This window comes from Sorghum bicolor, chromosome 7 (genome assembly GCF_000003195.3).
Source record: "Sorghum bicolor cultivar BTx623 chromosome 7, Sorghum_bicolor_NCBIv3, whole genome shotgun sequence".
NCBI lineage: Eukaryota > Viridiplantae > Streptophyta > Magnoliopsida > Poales > Poaceae > Sorghum > Sorghum bicolor.
Window position 1 is genome coordinate 8659053 of NC_012876.2, and position 21992 is coordinate 8681044.

At 40.3% G+C, this 21992-nt stretch overlaps 3 protein-coding genes across 5 annotated transcripts; 2 read left to right on the plus strand and 1 right to left on the minus strand.

Moving 5' to 3' along the window:
• On the plus strand, positions 314–7242 carry LOC8071175. 3 transcript variants are annotated; one of them, XM_021464770.1, is made up of 9 exons: positions 314–498; positions 2289–2649; positions 2742–2852; positions 2942–3052; positions 3208–3318; positions 3414–3524; positions 3633–3725; positions 4237–4383; positions 4885–7242. In XM_021464770.1, the coding sequence occupies exons 2-9, from the start codon at positions 2326–2328 to the stop codon at positions 6760–6762; spliced, it is 2886 nt and encodes a 961-aa protein (XP_021320445.1). In that variant the 5' UTR covers positions 314–498; positions 2289–2325; the 3' UTR covers positions 6763–7242. The 3 variants fall into 3 exon arrangements, with proteins under 3 accessions (XP_021320445.1, XP_002444023.1, XP_021320446.1); XM_002443978.2 differs by having other exon boundaries at positions 315–503; XM_021464771.1 differs by lacking the exon at positions 314–498 and adding an exon at positions 527–685.
• On the plus strand, positions 14030–18723 carry LOC8071176 (UDP-N-acetylglucosamine diphosphorylase 1). The gene is made up of 15 exons (XM_002443979.2): positions 14030–14447; positions 14857–14911; positions 14996–15147; positions 15807–15846; positions 16190–16279; positions 16371–16483; positions 16597–16671; positions 16830–16869; positions 16967–17049; positions 17154–17231; positions 17316–17459; positions 17532–17599; positions 17784–17898; positions 18024–18180; positions 18285–18723. The coding sequence occupies exons 1-15, from the start codon at positions 14274–14276 to the stop codon at positions 18380–18382; spliced, it is 1482 nt and encodes a 493-aa protein (XP_002444024.1). The 5' UTR covers positions 14030–14273; the 3' UTR covers positions 18383–18723.
• LOC8071177 (probable pectinesterase 8) lies at positions 18634–20369 on the minus strand. Its single transcript, XM_002445168.2, has 5 exons — positions 19948–20369; positions 19664–19835; positions 19366–19572; positions 19024–19283; positions 18634–18939 (listed from the first exon to the last, which is right to left on the minus strand). Exons 1-5 carry the CDS (start codon positions 20334–20336, stop codon positions 18768–18770), a joined length of 1200 nt encoding a protein of 399 aa, XP_002445213.1. The 5' UTR covers positions 20337–20369; the 3' UTR covers positions 18634–18767.

Sequence of the window (21992 nt, forward strand, 5' to 3'; positions counted from 1 at the left end):
ATATGACTCTTTTTTCCACATATAGGATGGGATAGAATATAAGTGATTCCATTCAATTGGATCTTTGAAAACCACACGCCTCTTTTATTACACGTGACGACGCTCTACTGCCCATCGAACATTCCCATAGATGGACACATTTCCTTTTGCCGTAGGTCAACAACCTGTAGATACAAAACGGTGAAGAATCCGGTGGACGAATGAAAAGAGTAGCAAATCATCACTGAAATTGGACGATCGAAAAGAGTGTGTGTGCTTGCGTGCGCTGTTTGCCTGTTTTGGTAAAGAAGAAGAAGGGAAGGGCGAGTCGAGCCAGCTGACGAGTGACGCGTGCGTGCGTGCCTGCCGTCCCCAACTCCGCCTCTCTCTCTCTCCCCCTTCCATTTCTCTCTGCACGCAGGGAAAAAAAAAGTCTTCTTCCACTGCCTCGACGGCTCGACCGCTTCGCCTCCCTCGCCCCGCCGGAACCCTAACCCTAGCCGCGGAGCTCCACCGATGGTACGGTGAGTAATCCGTGCTCTCTCTCTTCCTCCTCTCTAATACTCCTACTCTCACTCACTCTCTCTCTCTCCTCCTCCGGGGCTCTCGGATGACGACGGGTCGAGAGGGGGAGGCCGTACGCTGGGAGGCGATGGGATTCGGTGGCCTCCGGGAGGTTTGGTCTGGTTTCGGCTGGGAAATTCGGGTGTGAGATTCGTGGTGTTCTTTTTATTGGGGTTCCACATGTGTGTGGGGAGAGTGGTTTGGGGGAATTGGGGCTCCTCTTCTGGGTGCGATTGTGTTTGGGGAGTGGATTTTCGGGCTGGGAAGAAGATTGATTTCCGGGCGCTAGAGCAGCGATTCGGTGCGGTGAGCAGTGGCGGACGAGAAAAAAAATCGTAACTTTAGGTCGAGATGAGTAAGAATTCAAGTTCCATACTTGAGTTTCTACTAGGCTAGCGCCCTAGTGGACTAGGAGTATGTGATTTGCTTGGAGATGTATAACCAGTGGTTTATAGAAAAGTATATATATAATAACCAATGGCCTGGTGGGCGGAGTGATAGGTGGATGAAGGGAGATGAGGTGAGCATCATGCGGTTCCTATGACGAAATTCTTCCTTCAGGCCTGTTCTAAGCCCACCTGACCTAAACTTTTGCCTTTTTGTTTTGCCTAACTAATGGCCATTCTATAAACACTTTTGCTGGCTCATTTCTTGCCCTCGGTGGTATATGGCTCTCCATAGATTTAACTTAGTCCTTTCTTGTTTATTACTTGCTTTGTTTCATGAATGAAACTCTTAAATCCTACCAAAGTTTACTTATGAAAAACACTAACATGATATATTGATGGATTTTCTGAGAAAATTGACACTGTAGAAAAGCTTCTTATCATAGACACTGAAAGCACACAGCAGACTGTAGAAAAAGTTTCTTATCATAGACATTGAAAGCACACAGCAGCCTCAACCACTCCCTCCGGAACAATTGATGAATTATCTGACCTCTGGTCCTGTTGAGGATCTGAGAACAGAGCCCATGATTTAGTGCAATAGGCAGTGTAGCAAGAGAAAAATTGGAACTTTGCGTCAGGATGATTAGTAATGGCTAGTGCCTGGTGGACCATGTGATTAGCTGTTAGCGTGAAATTTGGGTTCAAACTTCAAAATGTCTAGTTTTTTTGGTTTGTAGAACTATAACTAGTGCTCTGGATGGATGGAATGTGGATGGACATAGATATGCTGAGCATGGGGGTTGTGCCCACTTAACAAAACTTTTGAGTTTCCTTTTGCCCAATGGCCAATGCTTTCATCCTTGACTTACTGCATGCTATGAACACATGCATTGGAAATTTTCTTGACTATACAGTGGTAAACGATTCCCAATCGATCTATTGTGTAGTAAGTCAATCCTAAACTTGTCATTTCTTGTTTATGACTTGCTTTGTATCATGAGACTCTTAAATCCTACAAAAGTTTTCTTATACAACAGGCGCACGTTATGCAGATTGGGTTACATGGGAAAAATTACCTGTGCAAAAAAGTTTCTTATCAAACAGTAAAAGCACATAGTTGCATCAACCACTCCGTTCACAATTGAATTACCTACCCTCTGGTTTATTCTAATTTCCTCTTGTCGAGGATCTGAAAACATTATCACCCATTTGCCGTTACTAATTGCAACTATTTTCATGAATAATATATTTCACGTTTGAGTACAAGCCTTTTTCTGGCCTGCATTTTGTCATCATGAATTTATAGTCTCCATATGCAGCTTTTAGGACATTTGTTGTTTTTGTGGAATTGAGCAGGTCTTTGTGAATTGAAGTAGCTTGGAAGAGTGGTGTTATGCCCTGTGATGGGAGACAATGTTCTAAAACTCAGGGTGAGGTTGTCAGGGTGAACTGCATTATGGGTTCTGACAAAAGTTCATGCTCTAGAACACGAAGTGGACTTGTAAGGAAAAAAGGCATTTTTGCTCTCAGTAGAGCTTCATGTTCAAGAACTCGAAGTGGGCTTCTAAGAGCAAAGAGCTTTGTGGATTCCAGTGATGTTTCGAGTTCTAGAACTCGAAGTGGGCTTCTAAGGATAAAGAGATTTGTGGATTCCCGTGATGGTTCATGTTCGAGGTCACAAAGTGACCATGTAAGAGGTAGCCCTCCTATTGTTGAGGTACAGAAGTTTCTGATTCAGTATGAAGCACAAAATTATTGACTGCACCATGAGTATATTAGAATTTGACACTTTTGGATCCTACATGCTAGGCTATAGTAAATGACGAAGCAGTCTTGAAGGAGTCTCCTGATGGGTTGATGAAAGAAGAGATGCCTGCTAGAAGTCAAAATGGGCCTGTTAGACAGAGCTCTGCTGACCAGGTATGCTAGTTTTCAACTTGTCAATTTTTTGTTTGTTTTTCGTGCACTGTTATATGTTTGTCAGAGTTTCCTGTCATATTCTATACTAGGCTGTAACCAAGGACGAATCAGGCACGAGGGCGCTTCCCAATGGATGTTTGAGTGAAGATATGCCTTCTAGAACGCGGAGTGGACTTGTCAGAAGAAGCCCTACTGTTAAGGTACAAAAAATTCTAAGCCCTACTGTCAGTGCAGGGTAACAAGTGTGTCGACTCTGCATTGCATGCATATTTTTCTTGTTTCGCTTTTATTTATTTTATTAGGAGTGCAGCTTGACTAGTATTGTGAAAATTGCCATCTTTTGTTTCATTACAAGACTCTAAGCAAGGATCAATCAGTGATTAAGGGGCTGGTTGATGGGTCGCTGAAAGAAGACATGCCTCTTGGAACTCGAAGTGGCCTTGTCAGAGGAAGCCTTGCTGCCAAGGCATGGATATTTGTAGCTAATCACCCCTTTTCATGTGATCTAATAATGCAATGTGACAAGAACTTTGAGAAATTACCACTTTTTGTTTCATCTAGGTTCCAATCAAGGCTGAACTAGTCAGAAAGGGGCCGGCTGATGGATGGCTGAAAAATGACAAGGTTGCTGGAACACAGAGTGGCCTTGGCGGTGCAAGATTATCTACCAAGGCAAGCAAGTTTCTAACCTAAACCTACCCCCACACCCCTCCCCCCAAAAAAGGGCACTTATTTAGGCATTTTAGAGGTCCAACTCTGACACTTATCTGTTGTTTGTAGACTGTAAGCCAGGATGAAAGAGTCGTTGAGGGTTTTCCTGATGGATGGCGAAAAGAATACAGGCCAAGGAAGAGCGGTTCATTTCAGGATCCGGTATGGTGTCACGACCGTTTTCCTTGTGTTTTTTTTCTTCTTTATTTATCTAAACAACATATATATAAGTCATTACCAATGTTCATTTGGAATAAAAATTGAATATTACAACAACAACAAAGCCTTTTAGTCCCAAGCAAGTTGGGGTAGGCTAGAGGAATAGAAATTGAATATTAAGAAATAAAAATACCTTGTACTTAAAAATTTGTATATTAAAATAACAAAAGGGCTCCCTTTTGAAAGAGAGGAAAACATAGATGAACCTTAGTATTTCTTTCTTCCATGTTCCATAACGATAACAACGGTTTATACTTAGATAAAGGTTTTAGTTTATGAGTGATGGTGTCCATTTTAAAAGAAACCTAAAGATAGCTACTACTGCAGGTACTACATACCGTAATTTTTGCTATGTTATATAGTGTCTTTCATAAATCTCATTTTGCTTCACATTTCTTTGTTTATTTTTCAGTGAACTGGCTCTTTTGGCCTCTAATTCTTTTTATCTGTGCAGTACTACATTGATCCAGTCAGTGGATATGAATTTCGCTCTTTGAAGGATGTGCACCGCTATCTTAAAACTGGAGATATTAGACAATGTGCCGTGAGACCAAAGAAGAGCACCACCTTCGAAGTTCATGTAACCGAAAGTCAAACTCATGTGAGTTCCTTGCAGCTTTCCTTGTCTGACTACTATATATTCATCCATCAGAAACATTAGAGAAACAAATTCTAGGAAGCATTACTCTGATGCACACCTCAATTTGCACGTATCTTTTCATGATGGGTATTCGGGAGTTGAGTCATATCATAGTTATGTCTTATACTCTTATACGCCATGCAAACCAGCCTTTTGGTGACTGTTCATATATCCTGGTGAACACACTATCCCCTTGGAGAATAGGATATTGCAAGTGCATGTTTTTCTTTGTGCCACCTGTGAAGAATTGGAGTTTTTACTTTGGATGCACCTGTGGTGTAACCAGATCACATGATTCAGATGCCTTGTGATTTCTGAATATGATTTCAATTTACATACCATGTACAAATTTTATAGGTGATTCCGTGATTGGATATAGTTATAGTTCTTTTTGTTTATGTCTGCCTGCTTGTTTTTCCCCTCAAGTTCGCTGATTACTATTACATAATTTTGTGGAATCAGACAAGTTCATCATCGCAATACACGAGGCCTGGTACTGCAGATAAGGGTATTCAGTGTGAAATATTAACTTCGGATGGTATCATGGTGCCATGGGAGGAACTAATTACTCAATATAATGGAAATGATACTGAACATACCGTGTTAACAGGGCCTGAGAGCTTGAAAGCAAGTCAAGGATATGGCAGCAAGCTTGACACTGTGGAACACATGAGTGTTCAACCGGTTTCTGTGCATAATGGTTCAAGGCAAACCAAATCTGTTAAAAGGAAAGAACCAAATGCAGAGGTGAAATCCAAGAAGCGCAAAACCAGTTCTGCTGTGACTCCTGTTCGAGCGTCGCCCCGCTTAGCTGCATTGAATGTTCAGCTTGATGTAAGAATTGAACATGAAGATGAAATAGTTACAATAAATCATGTGGAACAGGTACAGGCTATAAAAGATGAAATAGTTAACGTAAATCATGTGGAACGGGTACGGACTATAGAAAAGAGCGCTATCGATCAGACACAGAAAAGCCAATCAGGCTCTGTTGATCAGATTCATGGTAATCTGGAAAGCACTATCAATCAGTTACAGTTGAGCCAAGCAGACACTGCTAATGGAATGCCGGTTATACAGGAAAACACTACCTTTCATTCACAACCAAGCCAATTGGATAATCTGAATCCTACACAGAAAAAACAGGAAAACAGTGCCAATCAGTTACAATCGGTGCTCACAGATTCTTTGCTTCCAAAACAAATCACACAGGAATGCACTATAGATCAGCCAAGCCAGCCAAACATAAATCATATACACACAGATCAGGAATTCACTGGGAATCAATTCCGGTCGAGGCTACCAGCTGACACTGTTATTTCATTAGGGGATATTGAAGAATGCACAGCGGGTCACTCACAGCCAAGCAATACTGACACTACAGGCCAGATTCAGGCCAGTGAGGAAAACACTGCCGATCAAGTACAGGTGAGCCTAGCAGACACAGTCATTCCGGTACCGGCTATTCAAGAATATGCTACTGGTTATTCACAGCTGAGTAAAACTGACACTACAAATCAAACACAGACCAATCAGGAATACATTGCTGATCAAGTACAATCGAACCTAACAGACACAGTCATTCCAGTACAAGGTATTGAGGAATACACAACTGATTATTCACATATTGGTAAAGCTGACATTATGAATCAAATACAGGCCAATCAGGAAAACACTGAGGATCACTTATATTTAAGTCAAGTAGACTGTGTCACTGAAATGCAGATAATTGAGGAAAATTTGTCCAAGCAACCTCAGCTGAGCCAATCAGAAACTGGGGCTCGAATACAAATTGATCTGGAAAGCACTACCGATCACTTGCAACCAAACTATGATGAAAATTCTATGCTGCAATCTGGTTTCTCTTGGGCTCCTGAACAGAACGGCGGAGCCCCTACTACAGATTTCTGGAAAAATGTTGAAAGTCAGGCCTCATCGGTTTCCATGCCAATAAATGGAGTACCTGTTGCAAGCTTTCCAGCAAATGTTAGATTCCACAATGCAGCAGCAGCAGAACCTGCTTTGCTGCCACAGGTTGCTCCAACCGAAACAGGTTCTGATCAGTCTGGGTTGGCCTTTCAATCCGCTTTCGGAAACATCTGGTCAGATCCTTGCATCGAGTTTGCTTTTAAGACTCTTACAGGTGACATTCCTGTTCTGGACGACACAACAGCCGTCACAGACTACTTCCCAGAGCAACAAGACTTGAATAAAGGCCCAGCACAAAATGGTGCAGGTTCTGTATTTGACAATTCCAGAAACCACACACAAGTCGATGTTAACCTTCCACCACCTACACCGGATGATTTCTGCAATGGCAGTTGGTTCCCTCCCCAATGAATTCAGTGTAGGGAGGAAAAAATGCAATAACCTTTTGTACCTGTGAAAAGGCAAAGCGAAGGGGAAGGCTAGTGGCCAAAACCCAAAGCAATAGTTGTGCACTCTTGTTAGCGCTCTGATCTGAATGTGTAATCCCAGTGGACACAATTTGTAAATGACAGTAGCTTCTTAGCCTTATTAGACTGTTAATACACTCAACTGAATGATGTCCGGTTCCATCAACAAGGCTTCACGGAGACTGTCGAGTAGCTGATCTGGATCATGTTTCCTATATTTTGCTTCTGTGCAGTTGCCTAATAAACCCATTCGTTGTAAACTAGCTAGTTCTAACTTAAAAAGCTGCCTCAGGGCCTATGTGGCTCTAATTATTGTGCAGATGAACTGTTCTTCTGGACATTTTGAGCACGCAGATGTAACAGGCTCACATGTGAGCTTGTTCGCTGGTCTAAAAAGATATGAGCTGAAAGTACTGTTTACTAATTTATTGTGAGAGAAAAATACTGTTGGCTGGCAGAAAAAGTATGGCACAAGTATGGCACAGTCTTGTTCATTTGTCTTATAAGCCGTATTTTTTTTTGTCAACGAACAGTATTTTTCTCTTACAATAAAATCAGCGAACATGTGTGTAGCCTTTGCTGGATTTGATGCTTGTGGTTGGCTACTTGAATCAGTTTTTTCCCCTTCTTTTGGGCTCAGCTTGCAGTAATGATGCACTTATAAGCCGTATTTTTTTTTGTCAGCGAACAGTATTTTTCTCTTACAATAAAATCAGCGAACATGTGTGTAGCCTTTGCTGGATTTGATGCTTGTGGTTGGCTAATTGAATCAGTTTTTTTCCCCTTCTTTTGGGCTCAGCTTGCAGTAATGATGCACTTATAAGCCGTATTTTTTTTTGTCAGCGAACAGTATTTTTCTTATACCGTGTTCTTATATATCGTTGCTTGCTGGCCAATGTGTGTAGCCTTTGCTGAATTTGATGCTTGTGGTTGGCTACTTGAAACAGTTTTTTTTCCTTCTTTTAGGCTCAGCTTGGAGTAATGATGCACCGTGTTCTTATATATATCGTTGCTGGCTGGCCAATGTTTCTAGACATTAGACAAAACGGTAGATGCTTCGTGTCCAGAGATAATTACAATGGCGAAGCTTAGTTGTTGTTGTTGTGGTGGTGGTGGGGTGTGTGTGTGTGTGTTTTTTGTTTTTTAGGAAGTATCACACACGTAGCTGTGTTCCAGCCTTTTTTTACTAGTGGGTACCCCCTCCTGATCCATTAAAAAACACCTGATATTTTACTAAATGACCCTACGTTATTAAGAGAATGGCGTTTACTACATTTAGTGAAACTGTGTAAACGTCGACCAACAATATACAAATTATTAAGATTGTCACAGAAAATAACATTGGTATATTTGTCATGACAATGACTTCCAAATGAGTATTTTAAATAACTGTGAACAATGAATACGTGAAGATAATGGTGAAGGACACGAGTTATAAAACACAATTAATAGAAAAAAAGAGAGACAATGTGTTTATCATCTTTTAATCCTTGAGGTGTAAAGCCATCCCAGCTGCTACTATACTACAAACATTAGTACCCTTTGTTTCATATAGTCTTGAAAGGTTACAGTGATATGTTAGGAAAACATATGAGTGAATATGCATTCATAACTTGAATCCTTGAATGAGGCTTACTCAACTTTCTTCCTAAAAGGGACGAGCCAAAGGAGCTTAGAGATTATATATCCACCAACCTCGTTTATAGAACATAGCTTTGGAAAACTCTTCTCCAAAACTCTCATTAATAGATTGACACCTTCGCTCCCAATCTTGGTTGCATATTTCCTCAGCAAATACCTAGGAGGGGACCCTATTTCAATTTGCAAGCTCTCTAATGATGACTTGTAGCCTCTAGTTGATAAAGTCACTAGTTGAATTCTAGGATGGAAAGGCCGCTTGCTCAAATTATAGGCTTATCTTCATGCAACCAACCTCTTTTCAATCTTCATGTTATTGTTACATTGCTATTGCCATTGGCCCTTCTCCTCGGGTGGTCGACTCTATTTTCTTTTACAAGTGTTTCTTAGGACTTATGATATTGTTTCTAGGGCAAGTGTGCAGTCGCTTGAACAAGGGCATGCTGGCTAAAAGAGCATGGGGTCAAGGTATTTCCAATCTTAGGGTGCCCAACTAGGCTTTATGGGATGGCTCTAGTTGACCTGCACCGATAAGTTGTGTACTTGGGGTGGTTCTACTTGTCAAGATAGATGTCAACAAGGCCATGCATGTTTGAAGCCTCGATCTCCATGATGTTAGGGATGGAGAATGTGCTTTATTTTGGTCAGATTGGTATTTTGATGGAGCATCATTGCTGGAAACAACCCTAGCCTTGCACGACTTGATTCTAGTGAAACCCATGGACAACCAAAATATCTACAAACCTTGACTAATTGTCACTAGATCAAAGAAATTAGTCATGCTCTGTCACTTCAAGGATTGTTACAATACATGCAGGTGCGGGAGAGACTCAAACACATCCAACTATTGTGACAGTGGCCTTGTGACAGAGTGGCCTTCTATGAAGAATTTCCCTCTTCTTTGGCATATAGAGCTTGAAGGTTCGAGGAATCAAATTTCTTTGGAAGACATGGGCACCCAAAAAAAACGTTATTTGTTCATTTGGTTGGCTCTCTTAGGTCACCTTTGGATGTCAAAGAGGCATGACCTATGAGATGATAATATCTTCACCCTATATATATGCACCTAGTTGTTCTACTTCTTTTCAAGATAGCTGAGTTTCTCGTGTGGTGTCAAGAGCTTCTTCAATCTGACAGATTTGGTTGTTCTCTTTAGTTTCTTTTATTTTCTATTGTCTTACATTTTTGTGTCACACCGAGTAGCTCGATGTTTTAGTTTTCTTAAAGAAACTCTTATGTAGGGTCGTGTGAACTTTTATAGTAGATATTTTCATTCTTATTAAACATACATGCTCCACGTGCTAAAAACATCACATGCAAATGCATACAAGTATTTTATGTTTTTAAAACAATTAATTTTGCTTATATAATCTAATACTTGATTCGTTCTAAATTAAGATGTTTTGGTTTTTTTTTACCTGTAGCTTTTTCTATGTATATACATATATACTATGTCTAGATACTAAGGCCCTGTTTAGTTTCCCACCCAAAATTTTTTCATCCATCCCATCGAATCTTTGGACACATGCATGGAACATTAAATGTAGATAAAAAAATAAACTAATTACACAGTTTAGTTGAGAATCGCGAGACGAATCTTTTAAGCCTAGTTACTCCATGATTAGCCTTAAGTGCTACAGTAACCCACATATGCTAATGACAGATTAATTATGCTTAATAAATTTGTCTTGAAGTTTCCTGACGAGCTATGTAATTTGTTTTTTTATTAGTTTCTAAAAAACCCTCCCGACATCCTTCCGACACATTCGATGTGACACCCAAAAAATTTTCATTGCCAATCTAAACAGGCCCTAATAAAAATAATATATCTAAAAAAACAAAATATCTTATAATTTAGAACGAAGAGAGTGTATCTTTATACTTATATTGAAATGCTCTTGGACCTCTCGTGCGCGATAGAAGGTGATAAGTGAGCTGAATTTCGCGCCTCTGATTTAGGGGGTGTTTAGTTCGCTCAAATTCCAAAAAAAATGGGTTTTGGTTCATTATTTTACAAAATGGAACTACACACCATCCAAAATTTTTTAGCGAAAAAGTGGTTATTCTTTATTTTTAAATTTTGGTCTCAATAAGCAAAAAAAAAACCGAAAGAGTCTCACGAGGCCGTCGTAAGCAGTGGCGTAGGGCTCGGTAGGGCAAGGTAGACTCCGCTGCGGATCCCGACCCCAAGTTTGTTCGGCCACCATGGAAGCTAGGTTGAAGCTTCTGCTGTTACTCTCGTCTGTCGAAACTTCACAGGAGGAAGATGACTGAATTGCTTATAATCTTATATGTCTGAATTGTTACTTTGCTTGGTCCATTGGGCTTTTAAGCTTTAGTGCTTAACGTGGCCTCGTGGGCTTGTGTTTGTGGGCCACACCTACACACCATATTGGACTGGGAGACGAATAGACGATCAGACGATGCATTGCCTTCCGCCGCCGGCTGCTCCAAAATTCCATCGTGATTCAGTCTCGGCGACTCGCCACTTCGCGACTCAGTCTTGGCGACGGCGCCTCGCGTTCGGCTGTCTGGCGCGATCAATTCACGACTTCGACGTTATTATAGTAAGCCGTCCGCCCTTGATTATTCTTATTCATTCTGTCAGTAAGCACTTATGACTTAATAATTAATTTGAATTGATTAGTTTTGAATCATAGGGATGGATGATTCCTTGAGTGATGGCTTTGACTCGTATGATTTTGAACAAGCTGTTGCTGCAGTTGAAGAAGAGATGGAAAATAGTATGTCAGGAGTACAAGTTGAAGATGAGATTGAAATTGATGAGGAAGGTATTATAACTGAGTTCAATCCGGATCATATTATCACTGATTCGGGGCTTCGTATACCAATTGATCGATTTTCTAACAATATTAGATCTGAAATTAGAAGGGCTTTCATATATAAGGGTCCAACTCAACCAATTGGATATAAGTTCCCAAAATCAAGTACTAAAAGATCCTTTCAGAAAAAATGGTTTAAGGAACATTGTTGGCTTGAATACAGTATGGAGAAGGATAGGGCTTATTGCTTTTATTGTTATTTTTTTCAAGCATGATCGAATGGATGACAAATTTGGGTATGATGTCTTTTCATCGTTGGGGTTTAACAATTGGAAGAATGCATATTTGTCACTTCGAAAGCATAATGGAAAACTCCATAACCAGTGTAGGACAACATATGAGGATTTCAAAAATCAAAGAACAGGTGTCAGACATAAGGTCAACAAATACACAAAAGATGCACTAATCAAATATGAAACTCGGTTGGATACATCATTGGGTATTGTGAGTTTGCTCACATTGCAAGGTGAACCATTTCGTGGACACGACGAGTCCCTTACTTCTTTCAATAAGGGGAATTTTCGAGAGTTTCTTGATTGGTATAAAGAAAGGAATGAAGTAGTAAAGCTTGCATTTGATGAAACATGTCCCAAAAATGCCAAGATGACTTCCCCAACAATTCAAAAAGAACTTTTAGAGTGTTGTGCAATAGAGGTCACCAAAGCAATAAAGGAAGAGATGGCGGGTTGTCGTTTCTCCATTCTTATAGATGAATCTCGTGATATATCCGTCAAAGAACAGATGGCCGTGGTTGTGGGGTAACTAATTGATTATATAAGAGTCAATGGTTGTCATATATTCATTTTTTTTTGTCAAATTAGCTAATTATATTATAATATCTATGTTGCAGGTTTGTTAACAAGAAAGGAAAAGTAATTGAAAGATTTTTAGGTATTAAGCATGTGAAGGAAACAACCTCACAAGCACTGAAGACAGCAATTGTTGAAGTACTTGGTGAGCATGGGCTACACATTGCAAATCTGCGAGGGCAAGGGTATGATGGTGCTTCTAATATGAGAGGAGAATTTAATGGCCTTCAGAAGCTTATTCGTGATGAGAACCCATATGCTTTCTATGTCCATTGCTTTGCTCATCAATTACAGTTGATAGTTATTTCTATCTTAAGATGTTGTCCATCTATTGAGGATTTCTTTGAATATGTGGCCTTGATTGTGAAGGACGCTGCATCATCTTGCAAGAGGATGGATTTATTGCTAGATAAGCAACGCAAAATTCTTCTAGATAAGTTGGGCAGTGGAGAGATTTCCTCAGGCAGAGGGAAAAATCAAGCAACATCCTTGGCTAGACCTGGAGATACAAGATGGGGTTCTCATTATAAGACATTACTTCGTATTGAATCAATGTGGGATTCAGTAATTGAAGTTCTACAAATTGTGCATGAAGAAGAGCGTAATCTGAGTAGGGCAGGAGGTTTAGTGCACATCATGGAGACGTTTAGCTTTGTGTTCATCATGAAGTTGATGTTGCAGATCTTGCGCATCACAAATGAGCTCTCTCTTGTCTTGCAAAGTAAGGATCAAAATATTGTTCAAGCCATGTCTTTGGTTATTGATGTGAAAACCCGTTTGATGAATTTGAGGAATGATGGTTGGGAGCCACTATTATAGGAAGCCACAAAATTTTGCAGTGAAAATGATATCCAATACCAAATATGAATGAATCAGTAACAAAATTTGGAAGATCAAGGAAAGGGGGCAGGAACAACATCACTGCTGATCATTATTTTCATGTTGATACCTTCTATGCTGCTATAGATGCTATCACCACAGAGTTTGATCATAGGTTTAATGAGGTATCTTCAGAGTTGCTTGTTTGCTTTTCTTGTCTGGATCCGAGAGACTCATTCTCTAAATTTGATGTGCAGAAGCTAGCTCGGCTTATTGAGATATATCCTGATGATTTCTCCTATTCTGAAAAGAAGGGTATAAAAGATCAACTAGAGACATTTATTCTTCATGTGAGAAGAATTGAGGAGTTTAGAGATTGTTATGATTTGGCAAGTCTAGCTGCAAAAATGGTTGAACTTGAGAGGGATACTCTTTTCCCATCGGTTTATCGTCTAATTGACTTAGCATTGATACTACCAGTAGCAACGACAACAGTTGAAAGGGTCTTTTCAGCTATGAAGATTATCAAAACAGAATTGCGCAACAAGATGTCTGATGCTTGGCTCAATCACTTAATGGTGTGCTACATTGAGCGAGAAATATTCAAAGGAATTGATCCTGAGAAGATCAAGAAAACATTTCAAAACATGAAAGATAGGCAAATGCAATTGCCTAGGCGTAAATAAAGCTTCATCGTCACATGGTTAGTTGACTTTGCATGTATTTTCTATAATTTTTTATATTCTAAATGGTTGTACTTTGTGCTTTACTATCACTATGCCCAGTGAACCATTTTGAGAGATTATTTATCGATCTTGCCATACCTTAAACTTTTATCGTCCTCCGCCACTGGTCGTAAACCTTGAAAATTTTGATATTTTATATTTCATCATTCCAAAGTAGTTGGCATTTTGTATTTTTTAAGTAAAGACCTCCTCAGTGACTTCATTGTAAAATACTAGTATCATATTCGTGTTTACATTTTGCCACAAAATCTTATGCATATGTGTAATTTTCTACCGGAGCAAGTGGTCTTCACAGAGCTGGTTTGACCATTTTGCCCCTAAGAAGAAGCGCCCGGCTCGAAAATTCTCTGGAACGGAGGGAATATGGGCATCTGCCGGCCACGCCGACCGCCGAACTCTGCAGACTGCAGAGCACCTCTGCTGTCTCCTCATCCCACGCTGACACGATCCAATCACGACGCTAATCAGTCAGCCTCGTCCTAATTAATCGGCGGCCCCGAGATCGGATCGTACCCGCCGTAGATCATCACTGCCCAGTCGTGTCGTAGATCTCGTCGTCATCTCTCTTCCTCGGTGGGGGTTGCTGCTGCGGCTTGAGAGATGACGGAGATGGTGGTGGCGGCTCGGGCGCCGGCCCCGGCGGCGGGGAGGTGGGGCGCGGCGCCGCCGCAGGAGCTACTGGAGAGGCTCAAGGACTACGGCCAGGAGGGCGCCTTCGCCTTCTGGGACGAGCTCGCGCCCGAGGAGCGCGACCACCTCATCCGGGACATTGAGGTGAGCAGCCACATAAAGATTTGGCCCGCCTAAAGATTTCTTCTTTCTGTTGAAATAAGGACTCGTGACTCCTCACAAAAACTTGGCTTTTAAAGAAGGACTCGTTGTAAAAATCTGTTCTTTCTGTTGAACTCTGATCCAGAGGGCACAATTCATTTTGGCGTTGCAGTTGTGACAGGATTTAGGATGCAACTTATGTCACATATAAAATAGAGTGAATGCAATAAATAAAAAAGGCAAGCTGTTTTGTTATAGCATGAGTGTGTTCCTTGGCTCCGAGTGCTCATAATTGAGCTGATGTTGCCCTTGAGCAATGAGCAGTGATCTCAATTGTTATTTCATATGCGATGGTATCACTGAACTTCCTTGATTGACTGTGTCTGACTAACCTTTATGATTCAAATTTCAGAGCCTAGATCTTCCTAGGATTGATCGGATTGTCCGATGCTCGCTTAGATCACAAGGTGAGCTTTCACTTAGTGTGCTTCATTATGCAATATAAGTTCCAGTGAGTGCAAATATTTGATGGCGTTTTAATGCAAGTACAGGTGCTCCTGTACCAACCTTTGAGCCTGTGCCGGAGTCAAGTGTCTCCACGGTGGATGACAGAACTCCTGAGGACAAAGAAAGGTGGTGGAGGAGGGGCTTGAGAGCCATTTCAGAGGGGAAGTTAGCTGTTGTTTTGTTGGCTGGTGGCCAGGTATTCTAGGACTCACTTAAGAGCATCTCCAAGAGGCTCTCTAAAATTTAGTATCTAAATCATCATTTGGAGAGTCATTTGAGTATAAATCACTTTCTATATCTTTGTACCCTCAAACAGCTTTTGTATATCTTCTGCGCACTCTAGAGAGCCATTCTTCCTTTCCATCTTTGGCTAGCAAGAATCCAGAATAGAGGATGTCTATATTTGGAGATCCAATTAAAGAGGCTGTTGGGGGGGTATTTTTTTTTCACAAAAATTTCTGTTCCTTTAAATTAGGAACTCCAAGAGACTCTTTATATCCTTCATAATTGTTAGAAATAGAGATTTTGGTGAAAAAATACCCTCCAACTGCTTCTTTAATCGGTTATCCAAGTATAGCCATCCTATATTCTGGATTTCTTGCTAGCCAAATATGGAAAACGAGAATGACTCTCTAGAGTGCACACAAGATATAGAAAAACTGTTGGAGAGTGAAAAGATATAGAAGATGATTTTTATACCGATATCTCTCCAAATGATGATTTAGGGAGAGAGTTTTAGAAAGACTCTTGGAGATGCTCTAAGATTGCTATCTGGTTGTCCATGTTACGTACTACAGTATGGTGGAAAACACTCATATACTTTGCTCTTTGTTTTTTTATATCAATTGTGGACAGGGGACTAGGCTTGGCAGTTCTGACCCTAAGGGATGTTTCAGTAAGTCTTTCCACCCAAGCCATTGATTCTTACTTTTGCTTTCTTCAACTAGTGCTACGAAATAGACCTAAAAGGGAACCTTTCTTGGGGGCAAATGTCTACTTTACAGATTTATTTTATTGTCATTTTAGATTATAAATAGAACAATATACTACACCATCCCATGTTCTCTTAATTTCCTTGTGATCGATGTGAGGATAATAATTTTGCATGTGTCATCTGCATTTGTTTGTTCACTTGGCTACCAGAATATGGTATCACTTTTTGAGGAACACCTAAAACTCTATAAGTCTTTTATTGATAAATATTCATAGTGTTCATTTCCTCTCCCATTGCTGCTCAGGTATCGGGCTTCCATCTAGGAAGTCACTTTTCCAACTACAAGCTGAACGGATTTTGTGTATTCAGAAGCTGGCTGCTCAATGCACTGACGGTAAATTAGTTTTAATCGCTTTTTTACTAGTTTATTTATGTTTGATTTATTTTAAAATTCCTTTGCTAAAACTGTTCTTAACTACTTGCAGCCCCAGGTAGCACAGTGCCAATTCACTGGTATATAATGACTAGTCCCTTTACCGATGAAGCGACCCGAAAGTTCTTTGAAACCCACAGATATTTTGGTTTAGAGCCTAATCAAGTAAGAATAATTACATGATTCTTTGTTGTGATCAGAGATTCTTTGGCTTCGACACAAGAATTTCCTAAATATTACTATAAGAATTACAGCTGATTTTATTCGTGTCTTCGCAGGTGACATTTTTCCAGCAGGGTACTGTTCCATGTGTATCTCATGATGGAAGATTTATTATGGAGACACCATACAAGGTACCTCTTGTTTCTGTTTATGTGAAGAGAAATTAATTTAGAGTGTAATGTTATGGCATCAATCCATTACGCTGAATGGGTTGAACTAGCAATGACTCCAGATTGTGGATCTCTGTAGTAATTCCATCTTTCTTTTGCAACATTATGCTGAAAACCAGGTAGCAAAGGCTCCCGATGGCAATGGTGGAGTATATGCTGGTAATCCCCTAAATCATGATGCAGTAAATCATAAATGTATGCTATTAATGTTAGTCATGAATTTCTGCTTGTTTTTTTTTTCTTTGGCTGCACCCAGCTCTAAAATCTAAAAGGTTGCTCGATGATATGGCTGCAAAAGGTGTTAAGTATGTAGATTGCTATGGAGTTGATAATGTATTGGTAAGTATGTTTTTTTATACAGTTTATGTCATGGAGCCTACCTTTTTTTTTATTGTCATTAAATAATTAATTTTTTAATTTCGTAATTAATTTATTTGATACAGGTCCGTGTTGCAGATCCAACATTCCTAGGATACTTTATTGACAGAGGTGCATCTGCTGCTGCTAAGGTTGTCAGGAAGGTAGGGCCCTGTGCCTAGTAGATTGGCAGTTTGCTTGAAAGATGTATCTCAATGAGTGTTTACATTATGTGTTGTGCTGTTCAGGCATATCCACAAGAGAAAGTTGGAGTATTTGTTCAGCGTGGAAAGGGTGGACCCCTCTCTGTAGTTGAATACAGTGAAATGGATGCAGCTATGACAACTGAAATCAATCAAACTACTGGTCGCCTTCGTTATTGCTGGAGCAATGTATAATTCCTACACCCCTCCCCTCCCCCCCTATATATGCACTAATAATTGTGTATTTCTTTTATTTCATAGGTCTGCTTGCATATGTTCACTTTGGATTTTCTGAACCAAGTGACAAACAGTCTTGAAAAGGATAGCATGTGAGTATTCCTTTTTTTTCCTTATTCTTGCACTTTATCCATTCATGTTGCATTTAGTCCTTTATTGAATATATAATGTAATTGCTGCATTTTTTTTTTGGAGAACCTGTAATTTCTGTCGATCTTAAACCAACAATTGATAATAGAATGTTGGCTTACAGTTTTATCCATTGTTTGTGTGCAGTTACCATCTAGCCGAGAAGAGAATTCCTTCAGTCCATGGGTACACATCAGGCTTAAAGCTTGAACAATTTATATTTGATGTGTTCAACTATTCTCCTTCGACAGCTCTTTTTGAGGTTTGATTTTTTATGAACTATTGCTCAAAATAAATCCGTGTTCTTCTTCATCTCATTTCTAAAAGCACATAGTAGTTATCATCTGGAAATATTGTATCGGAGCTTGTTCACACCTAAATTTACAGGTTTTGCGTGAGGAGGAATTTGCGCCAGTGAAGAATGCTAATGGTGCAACTTATGACACTCCTGATAGTGCCAGGTTAATGCTGCTTCGGCTTCATAGCCGATGGGTGGTTGCTGCAGGTGGCTTCTTGACTCATTCTGTGCCCTTGTATATGACAGGTAATTGCAGCCCTAATATATGTGTTTTGGAATCTGTCAGCAAAGTAAGAATATTTTAGATGGGAACTCATTGATTGTTGTTAAAACATTGCCTGTATTTCCAGGAGTTGAAGTTTCTCCGCTTTGTTCTTATGCTGGAGAGAATCTAGAAGCCATATGCAGAGGAAGAACATTCCATGCACCAAGTGAGATTTCATTCTAGGCATAGTAGTTGGAAGCAATCTGAATACAGGAAGATGAGATCTGCTCAATTTTGATTACAACATGACAACTCTTGCAAATAGGATGTTGATATTAGTCAACTATTGTATGTTATGCAAGGATCAAATATTGTAATGCAACGCCTGAAGTTGCCTCCTTTCTCCCCTAGCATTAATGCATATTGCATTCTCATGTGCTGTTCGAATGTAGATGATGACATGCTTTTGTGTAATATTTGTTGAAAACAGCATATGTACCAAATATTTATTATCTTTGCACAATTGTAATTCTTGATTCTATGACTATGATGTGAGAAAAATCAAAGCATGAGATGTTCTATTTTCCCTGTTTCAAGTCTGTGACCTGGCTCTTTGCCTAGAATTGCTTCAAGCAGATATTAGTGAGTCACAGTATGGTTTCAGCCATTGATCTCCATCGATGAAAGATGTGTTCAGGTAAGGTAACACTTGCACATCACTAAGCTTCTGAGCATAAGGCACTCTATCTGCCAGGTTTGCACCATCACCTGTACACTTGTACTCTCCATAAAATACAGTCCTGAAAATTCAAATTGCACAAAAGCTGATGTCAATGTACTTTCTGTTTTGCAGATAATCAAAAATAACATTGGAGGACACGTACTGATCTCTTGTGTGGTCATTCCAGTCATTCCATCCTTCAGAAGCTATGATGTCTGACATTGATGTGTAGGCAAAGATGACCCGAGAATATGGTCTCCATGCTCGTCCAAGCCATATCCAACCGGTGCCACCTATGCTACAATTGACAAATGAGTAGCCAGTGTTGTCATCTTCTGATACCCGGGCATGTGCAGTGACTGAACCAGTAATTGATCTTTGCCCTGAAGGCACTGGGTCTGCAATAGATATCAATCTGCAATTCTGGAGAGCAAAAAGGTAAAAGAGCAGTTGGTAACTTCAATACATTATTTTGCAATCCTTTTTTAATTATTTCTTCACTCACTTCATAGAGTGACCTAGCATCTCCAAAGATAAAGTCAATGGAGCCCTGGATGAAACATTCCTTGAAGTAATGCCGGCCTCTGTCGTCATGGAGTGTGTCTTGCGCTCCAAAGAAGCCACAACCCCAGAATGCTGCTTGGTCACCATTGATCCTGATTGCCACTGCCTGTGCATCGACAGCGCCAGGCCTTGGAATTGGTGCTACATTCTGGTGTCAAATGATCAGGAGATTTATCAATATAATCCAAGGTGAAGCCTGCAACCTAGCCGAATACATTGTGCAGCATCTAGGCAGTTACAATGAAGCTTATGTTCTTCGCAATGAATCCTGATGCGAAAACAGAGACTGAGGCGCTATAGAATGTGCCGTTCGCCGACTTGGCAGTATCGTTCCACGCGATCGCTGTCAGGTCGAACCCCTGCCCTTGGAATGTGATGTTGGGCTTGGATGCTGGGACTGTCACCTTCTCACTGCAACAACACTGCAGCTTCAGTAGCAGTACACTCAGTAACAGAGCAATATAATGCTGAATTCTGGAAAGGAAATCTCTATGTAGAAGCCCGAACAAGGAGAACTGCTTACAAGTAGATGCCCTTGTTGATCCACACAACATTCCTTTTGCTGCTGTGGTTTGGAACTGCATCGACCGCCGCCTGCACGGTTGTGAATTCACAACAGCCATTGGGATCGACACAGAAGATGGACACTGCTGGTATGTCGGGCGGGGGAAAATCCGGTGGGAAGTCGTCGCATAGCGGGTTGTATTTACAGTCATACTGATGATGGGTAGAGGTGGAATCAACCGAAAACGGGTATAATGGAAGGGAAGGCGTTGTAAGATTAACGAGGGCTCCAAGCAATGGAGTGGCTGAGGAGTAGAGATGAACAGTGGTTGGGAAGTAGAGGTGAGTGTAGAAGAGCAGGAATGCAGCAGCTGCTGCTGCCCCATTGATCTTGGCGCTCATCTGCATAGATGAACTGGGTTCACTATTCGATCGTTAGATTTTTGGGGTCTTTTAAGATGATGAAATGCACCAAGCAGCTTGAAATTGCATGCCTTGCAAACAATCTATCTCCTTTCTTCAAGGTTAAGACGTCGCACAAGGGGTAGCCTACACAACCGCAGCATTTCATAGCTGATGGGAAATCCTTTTCAGGTCATTGTCAGAATCTATGCGTGATCTGACCAAGCTGTTGCTTCAAAGGAGCATGTTCCAGCAGCAGCAGCCCTTCATAGGGTATACCCCAGTGCAGAAGGAATAATTAAAGTACACTTAAGATCGAGCAATCGTTCTAAATCAGGGAGAACAAGCTAGCGCCTTGTTTAGTTCCCAAAACTTTTTGGTTTTTGAGACCATAGCACTTTTGTTTTTATTTGACAAACATTGTCCAATCATGGAGTAACTAAACTCAAAAGATTCATCTCGCGATTTACAGGTAAACTATGCAATTAGTTTTTATTTTTGTTTATATTTAGTGCTCCATGTATATGCCGCAAGATTTGATGTGACGGAGAATTTTGAAAAGTTTTTTGTTTTGGGGTGAACTAAACAAGACCTAGATATCGCAGCATTGATCTCGGTAGCTACGCCACCCATGGAATTTAAAGAGTCTAAAAGGAGCATGGTCATATATTCTGTTGAACATCGTTTTTGTCAAAGTTGGATGCCTTTTTAAAACCTACTCAAGTCCAAAACCATTGGGGCCCCTTAGAGGTTTTAACTTTTAACCACGGAGTGCCAAGGTCCCAAAAACGTATAGTTTCCCTTCAAAAATAACCTCTCGCCTTTTGATGCTTTCGAAGGTCATTAACATGCAAACTTTTAACTTAGTGCCAATAAGGGCACTCATAATGCAAACTCTATCATGGAGTCTAAAGTTATTTATTACCTCGAACAATGTGGACTTAGAGTCTAAGACCAGTCTCAATGCATAGTTTCATGACACAATTACTAAGATATAAACTAGGTAACCGAGCCATATGAGTTTCATGGGGATGAAACTCTTCTCTCATCTGATGAAACTCCTTCATTTAATAACCCTGTCAAGTCAGCAATTTTGTTTATGTGGCACCCTATTTAATGCGCATGACACTCTCATGAAACTTGCATTGAGACTGGCCTAAATAAGACTTGGAGTCTTATTTTTTTTACCTCTTTCTTCAATAAATATGCTGTCACATCAGCAAAATACCATAAATAATATGTAATTAATTGTCTTGGACTCTGTAATAGAGTCTTGCATTGTGAGTGCTAAAAAACACAAAACAGGGGCACGTCATCATTATATGGCCTAAAAAGAGTCTACACGCTATTGCTTCAAATAAGATTGAGTGTTGCCAAAAAAAAAACATTGCCAAAGAGACCTAAACAGACTTGCACTGATTACTGATACGAACACATATACTCAAGACTAATGGCAGAACTCTACTTTGAACTTTGCCTTGTATGCGAAACAACTTGAACTTAATCTTTTGCTCGAGTAGTTAAATCTCACCTAAAAGCGGATTAGTTTTTAGTTTTCAACCCAACCAGCAATTAATTCATTAATTGACAAATGCGAGCTGTTTGTTCGCTTGGCAGAAAAGTTATGGCTGAAAATACTATTTGCTGATTTATTGTGAGAGA